This window comes from Mytilus edulis, chromosome 12 (genome assembly GCF_963676685.1).
Source record: "Mytilus edulis chromosome 12, xbMytEdul2.2, whole genome shotgun sequence".
In the NCBI taxonomy this organism is placed as follows: domain Eukaryota; kingdom Metazoa; phylum Mollusca; class Bivalvia; order Mytilida; family Mytilidae; genus Mytilus; species Mytilus edulis.
Genome location: NC_092355.1, coordinates 22,604,367 through 22,625,172, shown reverse-complemented (window position 1 = coordinate 22,625,172; position 20,806 = coordinate 22,604,367). Strand labels below are relative to the sequence as shown.

Here is a 20,806-nt window from a genome sequence, read left to right as displayed (position 1 = left end):
TTTAGAAAAAGAATAAGTATAAATACAAAATACAAAACTATTTCTGCCCCATAAAGCTGTAATTAAATAAAATTGCGAATTAACCTTGCTGTAGTAACTGTTCAAAAAATGTTATATTTAACTCTCTTCAATTTTTCCAAATACCACATCGGACAATAACATGACTTTTCATGCAGAATTACTTAACTATAATGGTTGTTACTAGCCCGTTCTTTATTGATTAAATCAGTTCTGATTCTAATAATTAAAATTGAATTATTGGAATAAGACACTGCATTAAATCAAAAATTGTTAAAGCTAATCCAAACCGGAATACCAAAAAATGATTTCGAATGTATAATGCTATTCTATTATCCTCATAACAATATGATTTTTATGATCAATATAAACTTAAAAGAAGTTTCAAAATTCTGTAAGTGTAATCAAATGGTTGAATGCTTAAATAACTTTGCATTCGTGTACATGAAATGAGGGTAATCAAGATGTAGTAACAACATAACATAAAAGTATGATCCATGGAGATTTCAAACAAAACTAATTATATAATACAAACTATTTATTTGTTTAAATGCTTTATGTTACTGAATACCTCAAAAGATTTTGATAAAAATTTATTACGTAGCTAAAAGTTTAACAACATTGCATTATCATAAAAATTTTGGAAGGATTTGAAACAAAACCAGATACATTATATATTTTTGAAAAGATGCTATGCTTTAAAAGAAAAGGTAAGTTTTTAATCATACTTTATTGTAGTTAATATCAAATTTTGTTAAAAATATTATTTCTGATGCTTTTTGTTGTCAAAGAAGATTTCTTAAGCAAATCTTTTCAATAGTTTGTAAATGCTAGTTTTCAACAAGCTTATTTTATTATAACTCTGAAATTTATTTACAACAACTGCTAATTGAGCAGGTAATAACAGTGACCATTCTTCGATTGAAGTTGCTACATTTTATTAATGTATCCATTCAATAGCCTCTCTAATGCATCTAATGGTTTTCGTTTTAAGGCTCTCTGGTTGTTTTTTAATTGATTTTTTTTATGAAGAAGCACTTAATAGCATGTGTATGTATACGTTGCAAATGTAATACCAGAAACCTTTCACATTACTTGTGAATGTAGAGAAATACTTTTTGTTGACAATGATTGACAATAAACATTTATGTTAAATGTAATTTGTAATACTGCGATTTTTTTTAGCGAATTCTCTTTTAATAAAATTCATTGCACATTTTTTTTTACAACCAAAAAAGTACTTGCAGTTGAAATATGAAGCAAAACTCGTATGCTGACAATAATTGACAATACAATTATTAAAGTATAAAAATATTCCAGGACATGGTTCAATCAGAGCAAGCGATAATATTTTGGCAATAAAGATATAAAATTATTGCGATAAAATTCAGACTAATTTTTGTTCTTTCACTAAACAATTCAAAATTTGGTGACTATGTGGAACGCATCTATCCCATCGAATTGGAGATAAAGGATACTACAGATACAGTTAAGTCAGCTTCATATCTTGACTTACATCTATAAATTGACAATGAGGGTCAATTGAAAACTAAACTTTACGACAAAAGAGATGATTTCAGCTTTCCAATTGTGAACTTTCCATTTCTAAGTAGCAACATTCCAGCAGCACCTGCATACGGGGTATATATCTCCCAATTGATACGATATTCCCGTGCTTGCATTTCCTATCATGATTTTCTTGATAGAGGGTTACTGCTCACAAGGAAGCTATTAAACCAAGAGTTCCAAATGGTGAAGTTGAAATCATCCCTTCGTAAATTTTACGGACGCCATCACGAGTTGGTTGACCGTTATGAAATAACCGTTTCACAAATGATATCGGATATGTTCCTTACGTCGTAACTACAATCCCCTTCCCTTTCATGAATGTGACCTACCGAATTAGACTATTTACCGGATTTGTAATCACATAAACAACACGACGGGTGCCACATGTGGAGCAGGATCTGCTTACCCTTCCGGAGCACCTGAGATCACCCCTAGTTTTTGGTGGGGTTCGTGTTGTTTATTCTTTAGTTTTCTATGTTGTGTCATGTATACTATTGTTTTTCTGTTTGTCTTTTTCATTTTTAGCCATGGCGTTGTCAGTTTGTTTTAGATTTATGAGTTTGACTGTCCCTTTGGTATCTTTCGTCCCTCTTTTATGTATCATTGCAAGGGGACGTTTTAATTTGCAATGAGATAAGATGTCCCATTTTGTCTATACGCCATTTTGTGTTTCATATTAGTACAGATATCTGCTTTCATACTTATCATATGCATATAATGTGGTTCTGTACTTATACATCCCCTCTTTGTTATTCTGCTTTGGTTAATGTTTGTACTCCTTTTTACTTATGCGCATTGTCTATATGCCCTTTTATATTTTTTTGTTAAATATTTGTTTTGTTCTATAGTGATTAAGATTATAACACATGTTGACAGCTGCACCCCATTTTTTTTTTTACATTTGCACCTATTATGTCAAAATAATGAAAATTAAAGAGGGAGGTTAGGGTCACTATAAAACAAGGTTTAGTCCACTATTTTGTACATACAAATGCATGAACTAAGTCAGGAATATGACAGTTGTTATAAATTCAGTAAATTTTTTGTGCTTTAAGCTGGGGTCACACATTCACGATTTTTACTGCCGTCCTTGACAGGAACTTTCTCGATTTAAATTTGTCAAAAGTCTGATCAAGATCCTGTGAATCGTGGATGGAAATTCAAACTTTAATTTAAATTTGTAAAAAAAATATTTAATTACGACAACAATCAGATAATGTTCAGGAAGCGTCGATATTCAACCGTTTCCAAGCAAATTTGTCCAAATAATCCCGTTCTCAATCCGATTCTTATTCGATTTGTATCTTTCGCATGGTAAAAGTCGACTAAGTCTATCACGACTGCGTCCTAATTCTACCGAATGTAATCAGACAGAGATCAGACAGTGACCAGACAGTGAACCGATGCTGACAGAAGTTATCCGTTTGAAACCTGTCGGCATATTCGGGATGATCGGGTACTGTCGGAACACAATCCTACCACGGTCCGCTCTATCGCATTGCAAACTGCTTTGTCTGGTCTCAGCCGTATTGTATACTGTAATTGTCGGGACTCTGACGTGGGTATCATTGACGAATGTCGTATTAATAACGGGACTGTTCCGGAACGGTTTCGACAAAAACGGTTCGCAATCGACAATATCTTAAAGCAATCTGGACTCAATCGGCAGAAAAACAGCAATGAAAAATTTCTCCAGACCATTCCCGTTCCACATGACATTGTTAGGATTTTGATCCGATACATCAGAATCTGTCACGACATAGTCACGCTTGTAATCCGATTAGACAAAATCGGCCGAGTTTACGCGAATGTTACTGGACGCACCTAACTGTCGGGATGCTTTGTCGAATTTTTTGGACCATTCCCGACCCGTAGGAAACTGTTAAGAACTTAAACGACTGCGTTCAGACAATGATAGGACATTCCAGATAATTGAGGATAGTAATCTGACTTTTCAACCTTTCGTGTCTAATCGCTGTCTAATCTCAAACGGGAGCAATAATCGGCAATGTGTGAACCCCGAAATAGATTTTGCAATTTGATTACGGACTTCCCGTTTTGAATTTTCCTTTGAGTTCGGCATTTTTGTGATTTTACTTTTAAAGGACCTTAATTTCACGTTGATATAAAAACCGCAATAATTTGCTTTCAGTGGTTGTTGTATCTAAATTATTCCAATTCTAACAACTCAACTGCAATAACCAAAAAGCTTATATATTGCCCCTTTTAACTAGCGTCAAATATAACAGCATATTTCGGGCTGAAAAACTTTGGTCAATATGTATATACCAATCTAAAAATGAAAATCTCGAATAGTGGATTATTCCAGTAGAAACATATTACGATTCAACGGGATATAGAAATTCAAGTAAACAGGACTGGGTTGTGGCTGCGTAAAAGAAAAATACTTTGATTATCATGTATTATCTGTGAATTTTATAATCTATAACGGTGGCCAAATCTCGATGGGGTTCGTAAAAATGCAAAAAAAGTATGTTTTTAACTTAACCACGTGCTATTCTTAAATTATTAGATATCTTTACAATTTGCAATATTTAGTCCATTTGCAGGCTCGGCTTAGATATAGACACGTAAATTTGGAATATGGAAAGCCTGAATCTCTTTTGTAATAAAGATGGTTTCCAATTTCAAATAAGTAATTTTACTTTATGAATTTAAACTCTTAATCGTGTTTTCAAAACTTTTGGATCTTTTAAAGTTTTTAATAAATGTCTAACAATGTTTGGCAAGAGTAATTATGTTGCTATTTCATATTGTGTTGAGGCCATTCCTGAATTTTTGGTCCTCAATTCTCATCAGCTTCGTACTTCATTTGGCCTTTGAACGTTTTTTTATTCGAGAGTCACTGGCTCAAATTCAAATGTAAGTCCTGATACCAATGATGAGTTTATTTATTCACACTCAACAATTTATAATCTGCTGGAAACGGAACTGAACGTCTGTATGCATTTATGAACACGCTTAGACATGTTTTTTCTTTCTTTTCAGTAGAGGATGACGACGAATTGACGAAAAATGAATTGGCAAAATTACATACTTTCATGCAAATAATAGAAGTTGGACAACATAATTTAAGCAGCAACGCGGACATTCAGAAAACAGAGGCTCATATTCATAAATACATTCAGAGTGCTTTAAATGATCACTCTTCAAGTAGCGATGATCATCCTAATATCCAAATACCTTTCTATAATGCAAATCTAACTATTGAGAAAAATGATTTCAATGACTCGCGTATATACACGATTAATTTCAATATTCTATCTGTACAGTTTTGGAGGAACGAAGTAAAGAAGAAACTTGAGGATGTATATTTTGGAGAGCTGCAAACAAAAGTGACATCGGCAAGATTGGTGTCTGATAGAGTTGTCGAGTCTCTGAAATCTTTTAAACGTGACCCGACTTCAATTGATGCTCTACATCAGGATGCAAAACGTGGATGTTTAAATATCCCAGGGGATAATTGTTTTCAGAAAGTTTTGAATTACTGGCTTATTGTTCCAAGAGTCCAGTGGGATTTTTTCGATCTCCTCTACCAGATGTATACATTCGATATTTTCCATCAAGGTTTTCTCCCAAAATGTGTACATTTTTTTACAATACCAACGAATGTCGTGATAACAATGATGTTCTTTGCCCAGTTCAATTTCCCAAATATTGGCGAAGTCCGTTATGGCAGTGCATTTGCCTTTAACTGGACATTTGTTATTCTGTTAGTCCTCGGGGTACTATACATTATAATGGGAATACTCCGAAAGAGCTGGGCATGGGGTGTTGCAACATTCATTGTTCTAACGTGCTTGACGTTGGCTGGAAATATGTGGTTTTACAGTTATCGAACGGAAGGTAATCCATGGTACAACCCAACAAGTTACGGGACAAACCCATTTATCTGGAGTTACGTGATTTCTTTTATACAGGCAATTTCTCATATTGCTGTTCCGCAAATGCCACCTTATATAACAGGTAACACTATGAATTTACACTTAGAAGATAAATACAATTTAAAAACATGTGATCGGGATGATTTTTATAAATTCCTGGATAATCTGATTACATTAGGAATAGACCAAAAACCTTTAAGGATGTACTTAGGTGAGGTTTTGGAATTGGTGTCAAATGTTCGATCTCCTTGGTGTTTTTCCTTACAATACAATGTAAAATATTTTGCCCCATAACACCCATTTATTTTTTCATATACAAGACTTAATAGCTCATGAAAGGTCATTTACCAAAATTTTAGAAGATTCTTAATTTTATTTCTTTTGTTTTGAGTCCTAATAATACCAATGCAAATATAAGGTAAAATTCTGAGTCAGCCTTTTTCCGCCATATTTTAAATCTCAAATATCTCGAAAAGGAGGTCCATGACCTATCAATATTTTTAGCTTATTTTTATCCTTAATTGATGCTCTACCTGCTTATATTATCAATTTTAACTTCTTAATTTATTAATTTTCACCTAAACTCACCTAAGTACATCCTTAACTATTAGTTTTGTTACAAATCGTTGATGATTAAAGTCATAAATAATTTAACTCAATAGAAAATTTTCATGCAGCCGACTAGGTTCTCGTTCAGATAAGAGAAAGTAGAAGAAACAACATTTATGGTAAAATCGCTGCAATTTGGTGAAAAAAAAATACTGTTAAATGTTTTCTGTATATAAATTAAAAGTCGTCGGACAACATTTTTTTCCAAAAATTACAACAACTATAAGCATGATGATTTTACTACTTATACATCGTGTTGCTCTTATCTGACTGAGTACCATAGTGTCTCACTTCCGAGTACAGTAAAAGGGAACCTTCTAACCCAGAAATATGAAAATAAGTCTGATAAAATTGTCAATTAATCAAGGTAATCTCGTTCGGTCTATTTTGATGAGTTTCGTATTCAATTTTCTCCTGCAATTCAATTGATATTTGTACTGTACTTTCATTTACAGATTATTTCAATTTACGCCTTCTCATGTAAAACCTACAGAATTAGACTAAAGCTTGGTGATAGTTACCGAAAAAGAAATAAAAAAAGCTGTACGCAATTGATGGTGTAATCAGCTGTATTTTATGAACGTAATTCAGTGGTTGTCGTTTTGTTGCTGTATATCATATTTGTATAACGTTTATTGCTTTGTTTTACAAATATCAGAAAATTAGGTTTCTCATTTGAATTGTTTTTCATTTGTCTTATGGGCTTCTTTTATAGCTGGCTATGCAGTATGGGCGTATTCATTGTTGACGGCCACACGGGGGCCTTAAGTTGTAAACCTCTTTGTCATATGGTCTCTTATGGAGAGTTGTCTCTTTGGCAGTTATGTTTCATTGTATTATTTTTTATATCCATTTGGCCGAAGACTTAATAGGACCTAATAATGTCTTGTCATTCTATTTTTGTCAGTTTAAACCTAAATTATTATTTTGTACACATACAATGACTGTGCTGTTTTAAATATTATTGGATTGAATGGAAAGTCTTAATCGGTAATTTGTGACTTTCTTTTTTTCCCCAGTGTATGTTATATCTTTAATGCTTAGTGTTAATTTTGATTAAAATACACTTGATTAGCAATTGTTTGCTTTCTTTCTTATTTTATATTAACATATTTTGACAATAATGTTTTTTTTAAAGGTTTGTTTTTTGAATTTTTACTTTGTTGATATATCATAAAGTATTGGTAAGGACAAATGTAGCAAAATCGATATCGAGCAAAACAATTGTTCTCAAACTAGTGCTAGGGACATCACAAACCTACACTGCAGTGAACCTTCTTTTCAATGGTGAAGGTATATAATTAACTTCAATGGCACCAATCAATAAAAGTGCTGTTTTCAACTGATATTGTTAAATGCATGAGTAGTAATAATTATCATAAATTGATAGCTCATATCTATTTTTCACATCATTAATAAAATTCAATTAACAAAAGTATTTTGTTTGAAACAGACGAACTGATAAAGTATATTCCTTTCCACAAGATAAAATGTTATACTTATTGTTTTCTATTTTACTAAAGGAGTTGAACACTGGGAATCAGTTCGAGCATACATGTACATCTGTAAGACACCAAAAAATGCAAAATCAAGAGCTAAGCACATCTGTTTTGTAGTTTTATCTGTCGTATTATTTCTAATATTGTCAGTCTCTGTTGCATGGTTTTCATGGCCTCATCTGATTGGAACAGAGGTAAGATTCGTTTCATATATTAAGACAAATATTATAAATGAATCAGATTCATTGTTAATCAATAAATATAAAAATCCATCTCCTATGAGAAAATGTATAAACCGTTCATTTTAGGAGGCAGTGGTTACCGTATTTAGCACAACTTTTGGAATTTTGGGTCCTCGATGCTCTTTTTTACTTGTTTGGCTTAATGAATATTTTGATCTGAGCGTCACTGATGAGTTTTGTAGACGAAACACGTGTCTGGCGTATTTAAAAATTATGACAATGAAATTTTTTATAAATATTTATCAGAAAAACATATTGGAAAAACATCGTATTTTAGAATTTTTGAAATGTATGTACTTAAAACACAGACCTTTGGCAGAACACGTGAAAAATTAGCATACTGATATACATTGATAACTGTGGGCTGTAACATGTTAAAAAGAAAGACGTTAACCTGCTTTACACGTTAAAAATGTTAAATATTGAATAGTTAAAGTAATAAATTTTCTTCAAAATTATTTGGAATTATATACAAAAATTGCATTATCATATAATAAAACATTTGTTTTGTCAATATATAATTGAAATCGCATTTGTTTTGTAAGGTCATATACATAATGGCTGGGATCGGATACAGACCAAGATATTTCAAGAAATTTTTCAGAGTTGTAGAAAAGATTGAATTACAAGGAAACCCTATCATCGACACGTTCCCTACAACCCACAAAGACATAAAAATTAAATTACCTGAACATGTGAGAATAATGGTTGAAGAGGGACTAGTATCTAAAAACGCAACTGATGGTGATGTTTTTGAATGTATTGCAACATTGAAATTGGCATCAATATATCTAAGGCGAGGAACTCAAGAAACAATTTCGAAGAGGAAAGTAAAGGAACGAAATGCCGTCAGTGAACTGCCTGTAACTACTGAAGTTAGAAATAAATGGAACAATTTGGAAATTTTGCTAGCCGCAAGAAAAGGTTTTATTGGAAAATCGAATAAATGATTGTCATAAAATATTTAATTGGATAGTTTAACACTTTAGGTTTGTTCTTTTCTGTCACTTAAATCAGTGTTGTATACCTGACACTGATATGATATGTAAATATTCTCTGTGTGACTTGAAAATATGTTTTTTTTTTAGCCGACGAACATATTTAATTTGTAACGTATATCTATGAACCACACCAACAAACGTCAACTTCTGAAAAAAGGCTTCTGACTTATAGGTTTAAGTTCCTAATTCATGCTAATTGCCATACTTTGGTGTTTTTCATAACATGTTTATATGTCTGCAAACAACTGCTTATTGGAATATCTTGAAAGTGATGAAAATTTTTAATCCATTTTCCCAACCCACATCATTCGTAGTGATCACCGGAACTTCAGCTCCTTGTGATGATTTCTATCGTTTATTCGAAATCTATCTCTTCTTTTTAATTTCTAGTACGTTTGTATTGTCCATGATCAGATGTAAAAAAAAGTAAAATCTACAAAAATACTGAACTTGGAGGAAAATCCAAAATGGAAAGTCTGTAATCAAATTTTAAAATCAAAAGTTCAAACACATCAAACGAATGGATAACAACTGTCATATTCCTGACTTGTTACAGGCGTGTTATTACGTACAAATGTTGGATTGAAGATTGTTTTATAGCTAGCTAAACCTCTGTCTTGTATGCAGTCGCATCAAATTCCATTATATTGACAACGATGCGTGAATAAAACAAGCAGACATCATAGGTATGAATGTCAATAACAAAGACGAATTGCATTGGTTGATCTTTCCAATATTTGTATAGTTTATGATTAATATTGTCAATTTGGCAAGTGTTAAAACATAAACTCTGCTTGTTCATTAGTAAGTGTTCACGCATATTTTATTTACATCTGCCTTTGTTTAATTTCAATTTATTAACGTTGCTGTATATTTGTTTTATTCACACATCGTTATCAATATGATGGAACTTTAATGCGACTGTTATACAAGTGAGATCTTTATCTAGCTATAAACACTGCATGAAATGATACGTTTACAAAATTTATTCATAAATTAAATTTCTAGTTTTGAATTTCAGGTCTGATTTATGAAGAATTATTTTAGTAGTTTATGAAAGTTTAATAATTTTTTTAAATTTCTTATTTTCTTAAGTTTAATTCCGATTTATGAGTTATTAAACTTGTTATTTATTTGAAAAATAATAGCAGTTTAAATTTGTTATTTAAAAGGTTTAAATCTAGTTTATCACCGTTAAATTTTTCGTTTAAATATACGTTTATTTTTTATCAAAACTACTAATATCAGAGGATTTAACTGAAATTTAATTTAGATTAAATAACAAGTTTATACTGATAAATTTTTGTTCGGTAAATTTGAAATTTAATGCCAGTTTTGGTATACGTTTATTTTTTATCGAAACTACTAATATCAGACGATTTAACTGAAATTTAATTTAGATTAAATAACAAGTTTATACGGATCAATTTTTTTTCGGTAAATTTGAAATTTAATGCCAGTTTTGGTAACGTGTTTTACATTGTTTTATCGGGGCCATTTATAGCTGACTATGCGGTATGGGCTTTGCTCATTGCTGAAGGCCGAACGGTGACCTATAGTTGTTAATGTCTGTGTCATTTTGGTCTTTTATGGATAGTTGTCTCATTGGCAACCATACCACATCTTCTTTTTTATATTATGCTTCTTGTCTAATTTCAATGATGAAGTAACTCTTCTTCTTAAGGGTCAACAAGGCTTCACTACTGTCATATGAATACATGTTGTACAAAATAAAATGGAGCGAAAACGTTATTAAGAAAACAAGACGACTTTACGATCGGGCTTATTATAATTGTTCAAAAGGAAGAAGAAGAAAAAAGAAACTTTCGTTGAAAAAATATTTACAACTTACGTAAATCAATATTTAAATCTTGAAAATCCCCCAAACCTTTAGAGATCTTCAAGTAAGTAAAGGTCTTCGTCAGATTTCCATGGACGTTCTGTTTATCTTTTATCCCAGTAACAGAAAATACAAAACACAACAAATAACAAGAGCTTGGATAATGGCTAAATTTCATTGATTGATTTTTATCGTCTTTTATAAGGAATAATTCAGTTATGAATAGTTTAAACAACATGTATTTATCGAAGTACATATGTACATATCAACAACACAAATAGAATATATTTTTAGAAACAAGCAGTTTTGATTATCCCCCTTATTATAAACTAAATATATTTTGACATTTTGACATTTTTCTTTCATTTGATATTTATAATAATCATATATATATACGAAATTTACTTCTATACAGTGCACTTTGTCAGATATTTTTTAATTATCGTATTACTTTTTTGATAATATTTATGATGGGATGTAACTCTTTTTGTCAACAATCATATCTGTTTCAGAGGAAAATATTTATTTTAAAAATAAGTTATCTCCCATTACATTGGAAAGCGTAAAGATTTAAGATTATACATTTTAAAATTTGTCTTTCTTTTTAATATATTCAACACAGTTTTACAGATGGGTGGATAATTCTTTTAAAAAAATAACCAAATGTGCCGCATACTAGTATAAAAGGGCACACTAAAAAAAAGTAAAAGCTGTTTTAGCGCAAATTTCACAATATTCACGAAGTAAACGGGATTTTTTTTCCCAGTCGTCGTATTTTGCTAACGACTCTTTCGCAAATAATGATACCCGTTTGTACAACATAAATCACTTTTCCGTAAGTGAAAGTTATGCGGACGCATTTCATTTGCGCGCATTTTGTGATTATTAAGTCTCCCAAACAAAGTTTGGAGACTTATTGTTTTTGCTCAGTTCTTATTATTTTTATTATTCTTCTTCTTCCTCTTCTTCTTCTCCTTCTTCCTCTTCTTCCGCCACTTTAAAAATGAACTTGTCCGCAGCGTTTCTACAAATCGCTTGTCAGATTAACTTAGGGTTTCATAGAATGTTAGACTTATATGTCTAGATGAGCAATTTATTGTTCGTTTGTGCATTGGGGTCTATTTAGGGGTATTGGGGGGGGGGCAGAAAGAAGGGAGGGGTTTACAATAGAATCCTATGGGATTTTATTTTCTAAAATTTTCAAAAGAATATTACTTGAAAACTATAAGTGATAGACACATGCAGTCGTCAGAAATGCTCAAAGGACAATAAAACAAATTGCATAAAACATAGGGCAAGTCCCATGGGGGTCATCCCCACCCCCTTCAATTTGAGAATATGCTATTATCTTGTAAACGACCCAGATACCCACCCCTAAACCATATATATTCTTGAATGGGACAATAAAACAAATCAAATGAAACTAATAGGAAGTCCCGGGGGTCACTCCCACCCCATTCAATTTGAGAATGTGCTATTATTTTGTAAACCATTCAGATCCCCATCCCTAAACCATATATATTCTTGAATGGGACAATAAAACAAATGAAATAAAACTAATGGGAATGTCATGGGGGGTCACCCCCAACCCATTCAATTTGAGAACGTGCTATTAACTAGTAAACGGCCCAGATCCCCATCCCTTAACCATCTATATTATTGTAGGGGACAATAAAACAAATGCAATGAAATAAAAGAGAAGTCCCTAGGGAGTCACCCCACCCCCTCTTGTTTGAGAACTTGTAAACGGTCCAGATCCCCACCCCTAAACCATATACATTCTTGAATTTGAGGATAAAACAAATCAAATGAAATTAAAGGGAAGTACCTGGGGTCATCCCCACCCTGTTCAATTTGAGAATGTGCTATTATCTTGTAAACAGTGCAGATCCCCATCCCTTAACCATCTATATTATTGTAGGGGTCAATAAAACAAATGAAATGAAATAAAAGGGAAGTCCCTAAAGAGTCACCCCACCCCCATCTTGATAGAATACTTGTAAACGGTCAAGATCCCCACCCCTAAACCATATATATTCTTGAATGGAAGAATAAAGCACATCAAATGAAATATAGGGAGAGTCCATGGGGTCACCCCCACCCCACAACTTTTAAATGATTGAGATCCCCACCCCTAAACCATATATATTCTTGTATGGGACGATAAAACAAATCTAATGAAATGTAGATAAAGTCCCTGCTGTTCACCACCACCCCCTCCTGTTTGAATACTTGTAAATGGATGGTACCATAGGAATGGCGAGTTATGGGAGCTTTGTTTGGGAGACTTCGTAACAGCATCCTGTTACAATTACTCCCTGTTTTTTTTACGTTTGCGTAATTACATTGGCGCGCATTAGTTTTCAGAAACACTATGACAAGTAAATTAAGATAATCCATTTTTAAAATGACTGTACATATGTAGTTATATTGAACTGAACATGTTCAAAAGTTGAATTTTATATTTTTCACTATTCTGTATTTTATTTGTTTCTGAAAGAAATCGAAATGATTTAAAAGCAGACCGCAATGAGGACCCCAAATTGGATGTATTTCAAATAGATATAGGAAGATGTTTTTCTACAACGGAGATCTATGAACATACACTGATACGCCTAGACTGGGAAAGGGATATCAAGGTTGGCGTAACCCACCCTTTTTATTCTGTTTTATTAAGTAAACAGCTTTTTTTTCTTTTTGTTTCTATCGTAAACACAATCTAACGTTTGGGGCAGGTTACACGTGCTTACCTTTTTCTCTTATGTCCTCTGAGTCATTAAAAAAAAAGTGCAAAATGACGACCTGATTTAAAAAAAAAAGAAGGGGAACAATACATGCAGGACCTTCTTTTGGAATCATACAGTGGATATAACTTCTGATCTCTCGTTAGAATTGTCAGAATAATCTGTCATAGAGCTGTTGTAAACTCTCCTAGAACAGTTCTACCCCAAAAACTGTTCTTAGTAGAACTGTCAGAACCAGTTTTAGATAGAACTGTATTAAACAGTGACTGTTATAGGTAGAACTGTTAGATCTGTAAATTTACTCTCGCATTTTTTGTTTGTTCTGCCCTATATATATAACAAGAACAAAACAATTGCGAAAGCAAATTTACAGATCTTACATTATTGGGTTGATGTTTAGACGAGTTGTATATACAGAATGTACACAGTCATGTATCACCATCACTGCTGGTGATCCGATAGATACATCTGTTGTAAAATTGTCACTGGTTCAGACGTACTTGTAAATATAATTATTTCTGTGACTGTATCTTACATTAATTTGTAGGATCCTTCACTATATATATAGATAATTTAGCTGATCTGTAAAAATAACATCTTCATGCCTTTTATAGCATGTACTGTAGTACGATGCTAGATTAAAACTGGCGAAAAAAGGTAACACCCGGCCAGCGAAAGCTTCATTTTTATGAAGCCCATGTGTTCGTGTGATCTAGCGCGCCGGTTACAGTGCAGGCGATTTGGTGCCACGATATCTCAGTAGCATGGGTTCGCCGGGATTCGAACCCATGCTACTGACATATCGTGGCACCAAATCGCCTGCACTGTAGCCGTCCCGCTAGACCACAAGACCACCTGGGCTCCACAATAATAAAGCTTTCAGCGGCCGTGTGTTACCTTTCCTCGTCAGTTTTAATCGAATCCCGGCGAGGGAAGAACAAAAAATTTGCGAACGCAAAGTTACAGATCTAATATTGTTAGGTTGATGTTTAGACGAGTTGTATATATTTATATATTTATATATACCACTCGACCACCTTGGCTTCACAATATGTATATATTATTATTAATAAGACTTATTTACATTTAAGATAAAGAGTTCTTAATACTGTTCTATGTATAGAACTGACTAAATCAAATCTAGCCAATTTAGAATCGATTCTATGTGAAAGTTTGATATCAGAAGTTGATATTACACACTTTTAAAAAGAGAATGACATAGGTTCAGATATTGTCAAGCATTAATGGGCAAGGCTGGAAAAGAAGAAATTGATAAATACATTGTACTGTTATGGGGGAGAAAGGGGGATAGTCATTTGGGGTGTAATTAATATTTTTCGTTTATCTTTTGATAAAATTGATTTTGACAAGGGCGTGTGCGACGTTGAAATGACACCAAAAGCTACACCATGTTATATATCAAATGACATATTTACCTCAGTTTTTGTAGAAATGGAATTTGGCAATATGCCTTTATTGACTTACATTGGAAGACATATGTAAGATATCTTTAGAAATGCCAAAAAAAAAAGGTGCAAGTAGTTATTACAACAAAAAGGAATGCTTATCAAAACAATCATACTAATTAACCAGATAGGTAAATACAGGTAGCTGAAACAAGTTCATGTTTTTCAAGTTTTTGAAAATCATGTGTTGCTGTTACTGCATTTGTACTTAAATAAATATGGATTTGTTATCTTAAAATGAAACAAAGTCATGTGCATATTGTCATAAAATCCAGTTTGCTCAAATTCTCTTTGGACTTCAAAGTTTATTTTTCAACATTTATATCTCGATTTATATAGTTGTGTGTGCTGTAATATTCTCCCATATTACTTGATGGAATTTCTTGAAATTTTGTATCGCATGTTAGTTAATTTACTATGTTTTATTTTCTTCAGTTTTTTCAGATATTTTTCTTGTTTTTAATATTTCTCCCTTTTTGTCGAGCCTGCAACTTTAGTCGCAAAAGCGATACATAGCCATCCTACATTCCGTCGTAGTTGGTTGCGGCCTCCACAAATATTCATTCTGTGGTAAAAGGTTTAAAAATGATAATAACCTTCTCAAACTGTCATTGATTTCTGCCAAACTTGGATAGAACCTTGTTTATGATCAAAAGCTAGTATCTAGTTCCGTATAGAACCTTTTAGAATTTTCTATAGTAGGGTTTCATAGAATAACATTGTGAAGGTGATTCGTTATGGTCACAAATCATCAGAATTCTTGTTACCCTATTTTATGGATTTTCTTTAAACCTTGTAACGTTTCCAGCTTGGAAATTATCAAATTTACTTATAGATTAATTAATTCTGATGATTTTTAAAGTTAAACAAATTGTTCAATTGAAATCTTCGTATAGTTTATACTAACTTATAAAATATTCAAAATGAAATGAAATTGAATAAACCGTTCAGACACTTGCAAAAAATGTTACAGTAGATTGTCTTTCAAATACAGGTTTCTTGTCAGCAAGTCTTCATTTTGCACCTATTCCAGATTTTCTTGTTTAGGGTCAAGGGTGTCTATCAAAATTATAATCAGGAGAAATTGAATGCAACTTTGGACCTAAAACCTTTGCTAAAGACATCAAGGGAGAACTTTTTTCCCAAGAAAACAAAACATTCAAGAAGATGAATTACCGTAAGCCAAAAAGAAATTGTCACGCAGAAAAGTCCCAAGGACTCCGCAGTTTAAGTAAAATAAATGGTAGCTAAAATCTCAAAACTACTTTACTCCAAAGTATAAGTTCAATCAATATCTAAAATTTAAAATAAATAAAAAATGAATCCATAGATCAAGGACAATATTTTTGTTAAGCCCTCCCCCTTTTTCCAAGATCTGTTAGTTTTTGTTTTCTATTAATTACAGCTACGTATTACACTTGGAATTGAAAGTTTGTTTGATCATTTAAACAAACTAGACAGGCAGGGCAATGCATACCTCGTGCCTACTTAAGAGTTAATTTTTACGCACGAATATACAAATGTATATATATATATCAGATCCTTTGTCGATGCTGGAATAATTGTTTATGGTACATCTTTGTTTTTTCCTGAATTCACTTCAACAATAGTTTTAAAAAATAGGAAGTCATTAAGTTAATGAGAAATTTTTCTAGATTTTTTTTCCATACATTTTATTAAATTAAATTAGATTAAGAAATACAAGGAATAGAAAATAAAAATCTTTTTTTCATTATCAATCTTGTATTTTTTTCTTATTATAAATGTTATCTGGACTATTATACTAATAGTACAAGACCCTGTTTACACTGGCAACGAAACTGAATCGATCTTTATTTGAATCGATCTTAAAAAGACAAGGGCCGCGTTCGATAAGATCGATCTTATTTGTCAGTGTAAACGGGGTCTAATAGTCCCAGATTTTTTTTCAAAATCATCATATTTTTGACCAGAGAGAGCAGAAAATACAATGAAACCTGTGGAAGGACAGGGACATACCAATTATACAAAACAATTTCTGATAAAAACAGTTTAACATTGAGGTTTACTTAGTCAACATACATCTGGTTACAATTAGTGAACCATAGAGAAAGTGTGACCACAAAGTTTATATATGTAACAGATTACTGATAACATGCTGAGATAAAACTGTAAATTGTGTAAAATCAGGGCTTATGACTTAGAGTGAAATATAAAGTTCAATGAAAATCTTTATTCTCCCTGCAACATTGTTTTCTCTCACCAATTTCAAACAAACCTACTAGTAAATAGTTTTCAAATAAGATATTATCTTAAATACTCTTTTTAAAATATAGACAGTGTTAGTAGAAAACAAAGATTTTTAAACTGGTCTTTTATTCCTGACTTTTATTTTCTGATTTGCCATGCATGCAGTGGCGGATTTAGAAATGTTCATAAGGGGGAGGAACACTGACTGCCGAAGAGGGGTACGCTGCAAATCATGCCTCGGCAATTCCCTGTTTGACCAACCATTTTTGTTTTACCAAAAATTGGGAGGGGGGGGGGGGGCTGCCAACTTAAAAAAAACCTCTAAATCCGCCTCTGGGCCATGCATGTGTCTATTTTCTTAAGCACGAAGTATAAAACAACGTGATTCTGTCACATGTAAAATTAAAGTCTGTGTTCAGGGTAAAATCCAATTTTCAGGGACCTGATTTTTTGCTTTCTGTCTTATCATGTTTTTTCATAACATACCGAAGGCTGTTGTGATCTTCGTTTGAATTGTCTAACAATTTATTACATTTTATGGCTTTTGCTCATTGTTGAAGGCCGTCTATCAACTTGTTTGTTTAATTTACCGTCGTTTGGTCTTTGGCAGATATTTGTGGTATTTGAAAATAAACAATATATTTCTTATTTCTATATTTTAGCCATCCTTCAATTATGAAATATTATGGGTGCTCGATGAAATACGAAAAGTATCAAAAACACGACATGAACATTATAAAGATTGCAAAAAAGTTAGTATTCAATTTGGGCCTACCCATTATATGGGTTATTTTCAAAAAATGTCGAATTTTGAAATTGAAAATATTATTAAAAGTTACTTATTCAAACAACCCTCTACATAAGCAAATCAAAACAAACAGTACTTTAAGAACAACATATTAAAAGATGCAATCTTAATGATGTCATACAAAAATATGTTGAAACATTTTTTGATCGGTGGTACATTATTTTGTCTATCCTGTTACCATTTTCAAAAGAAATTTTGGGTTATTAAGAAAAGGTTTAGATAAAATGTTAAGCTTGTTTTACGTAGACAATTAGATGGTTTTCAAGAGAATAAACTTCTATATATATTCATTCTGTAATATAATAGATTATTTGCCAATTTAACAGGTTGTACTGAAAAATGCCTCTAAAAATTGGTTTTCAAAGGTTGTAAAAATTATCACCAGTAATGCAAGTTTAAGATAGCAATTTATATTGTTCGGCATTTTTTCACCCTTTCAAATAAACCCAACATCAAGTAAATCCCTCATAAGGTAGTTTACTTTTCTCTATATTTCATTGGTAACAGGAACGTACGTTTCTGATATATTACTATATAAAAGTCTATCCTGTTACCTTTTTGTCTATCCTGTTACCGATATCAGTATTGCACCTGCGAATGCTTAATTGGGAAGATTAATACGTTATAACCTTAAGATGACTTCAAACAACGAAATATTTCATTCGTTTTGCACCTATATGTTAAGATAAAAAAATTAACGACGTTTTTGTCTACAATTGTCTATCCTGTTACTGTAACCATAGCAACCATAGTAACAGGATAGACATAACAGGATAGACAAATTTCTTCGTTTTTGATTGCTGTTGTGAAATGACTACTCCCTTTGGTGAAGTGATTATGTTTTTCTATTGTGAATTTGGTTTCCAACACGTTATTGCACTTTTTACAAGTATACTGTTGGTGTATTTAATCAAAATTGGTGGTAACAGCATAGACATGAAAAAAAGTACGCTATATTTTTTTCACTAAATGTCTTGAAATTTCTTTTCTCTACACTGTCGTTCAAGAAACGAGGCTTTTTAAATGTAAAGATTACTTTGCACTTTTGAGATCAACACTGACTGATTCAATATTCATAGGGAGAATAATTTCACGGCTGATTTAAGTAGCGGTAGCAGGAAAGACATGAACCTCCTGTACGCAGATTCAATTTAGTTTGTAGATAATATGTTACATACAATGATATAGAAGCTACGATTTTTCGTTAGAGTAATATTAAACGTTCTTAAAAAGTCCCTTTTGCAGATATCAAGGCGATCAGAAAATCGCAAAAAAATCATTTGAAATGTGTTTTTCTGACACTGTACGCAGACAAATACCCCCAAAATGGGTCTTAAATGCAGTTTAATCTTATGAAAATAGATGTAAGGTGTGTTTATTATTAATGTTCTGAATCACAAATCCGACAAGCTTTCATTTAAACCATTACAACTGAAATTTCCATTAGAAATAAAAAAGTTAGCATGGGTGTACTGAAAATTCGACATTTTTTGAAAACGACCCATATATCATATATGAACCGCGCTGAAGTACGTCCATTATTCATAGTTCACTATTCACTATTCAATATTAAAAAATGAATGATGAATAATAAAATGGTTTATGTTGCATTATTCAAATCGAAGCGGTGAATAGTGAAATAAATATAAAAAAAAATTGACTGTGACACTATAGCTATATTTTGATTCACAATGACTATAAGAGGGTTTACGGAGGACCTAAATGCAACAACATGCGTAAAAATGAGGAAATATAAAAAAGAAGATGTGGTATGATTGCCAATGAGAAAAATATCCACAAAAGACCAAAATGACACAGACATTAACAACTGTAGGTCACCGTACGGCCTTCAACAATGAGCAAAGCCCATACCGCATAGTCAGCTTTTTAAGGCCCCGATAAGACATTGTAAAACAATTCAAACGAGAAAACTAACGAATTACGCGTGAACATTGAAAAATAGCCAATTTTAAATAATGAAATGAATATTTTGAATAATGGAATGGACTGGCAGGACCCTTCAGCCCCTAATAACAGATATATATTATACCTCGATCGAAAGAGTGTTTCTCGTTTATCGTTTTTTTTTTTTATATATATAGATCAGACCTGGACCGTTGGTTTTTCCCGTTTGAATGGTTTTACACCAGTAATTTTTTATCGACCTTTATATCTTGTTGTTGGGTGTGAGCATAGACCCCGTGTTGAAGACCGTACCTTGACCTATAATGGTTTACTTTTATAAATTGTGACTTGGATGCAGAGTTGTCTCATTGGCACTCATACCACATCTTCCTATCTATGTGGATATCTTTCATAGAGTCTTGTAGCGATCATTTGTACTCGTGCATGTGCATGGTTAAGTATAGGAATCAAAAGGCGATCGAGTTTGGTAGAGTCGAATATAGGTCAGGTTTGGATTTATTAATGGTGGCAGTAGTCAGCCAGTGATAAAGAAGTATTGTTCGAATAAATCTAGAAAACAGATAAAACGCAGATTAATGGCATTGAGCTCCAAGCGTCGTATATATTTATTTATCAAGTAAAAGTCAAGCTTATCAAGTACTGACCATTAAAATATGTAGGACAGAAAGTCACTAGACAAAAAGTCACGGACAAAAAGTCACTTGGCAAAATAGTCACAATTTAGTTCTGAGATTAGTTTTCTTTGAAAAAGAAAACACTTAATAAAAAAAATAAATAGGGAATGTGTGCATGGGCCATATGCAGATAATCCCCCCGCTTGCATAAGACGTTATAAAGGCTCATAAATCAAGAACATTAAAAGTGTGTTCCTGATGTGAGTTTTGTAGCAGTAAGCATTTTTAAACTTCATAACATTTGGTTGAGGCAAATTTGAGTTAGAGACAGGAAAC

At 32.4% G+C, this 20,806-nt stretch overlaps 1 protein-coding gene across 1 annotated transcript; it reads left to right on the top strand.

The window, feature by feature from the left end:
- Positions 1 to 586: 586 nt before the first annotated feature.
- LOC139499368 (uncharacterized) lies at positions 587 to 9,673 on the top strand. Its single transcript, XM_071288052.1, has 4 exons — positions 587 to 728; positions 4,597 to 5,574; positions 7,625 to 7,794; positions 8,388 to 9,673. The coding sequence occupies exons 1-4, from the start codon at positions 707 to 709 to the stop codon at positions 8,790 to 8,792; spliced, it is 1,575 nt and encodes a 524-aa protein (XP_071144153.1). The 5' UTR covers positions 587 to 706; the 3' UTR covers positions 8,793 to 9,673.
- The last annotated feature ends 11,133 nt before the right edge of the window (positions 9,674 to 20,806 follow it).

What these genes read in the sequence shown, in the direction of transcription:
- LOC139499368 (XM_071288052.1), top strand. Translation starts at nt 707, where the DNA reads ATGCTATGCTTTAAAAGAAAAG. An exon ending in GCTATGCTTTAAAAGAAAAG is followed by an intron (nt 729 to 4,596) that starts GTAAGTTTTTAA and finishes CTTTCTTTTCAG; the next exon opens with TAGAGGATGACGACGAATTG. An exon ending in CTCATCTGATTGGAACAGAG is followed by an intron (nt 7,795 to 8,387) that starts GTAAGATTCGTT and finishes TTGTTTTGTAAG; the next exon opens with GTCATATACATAATGGCTGG.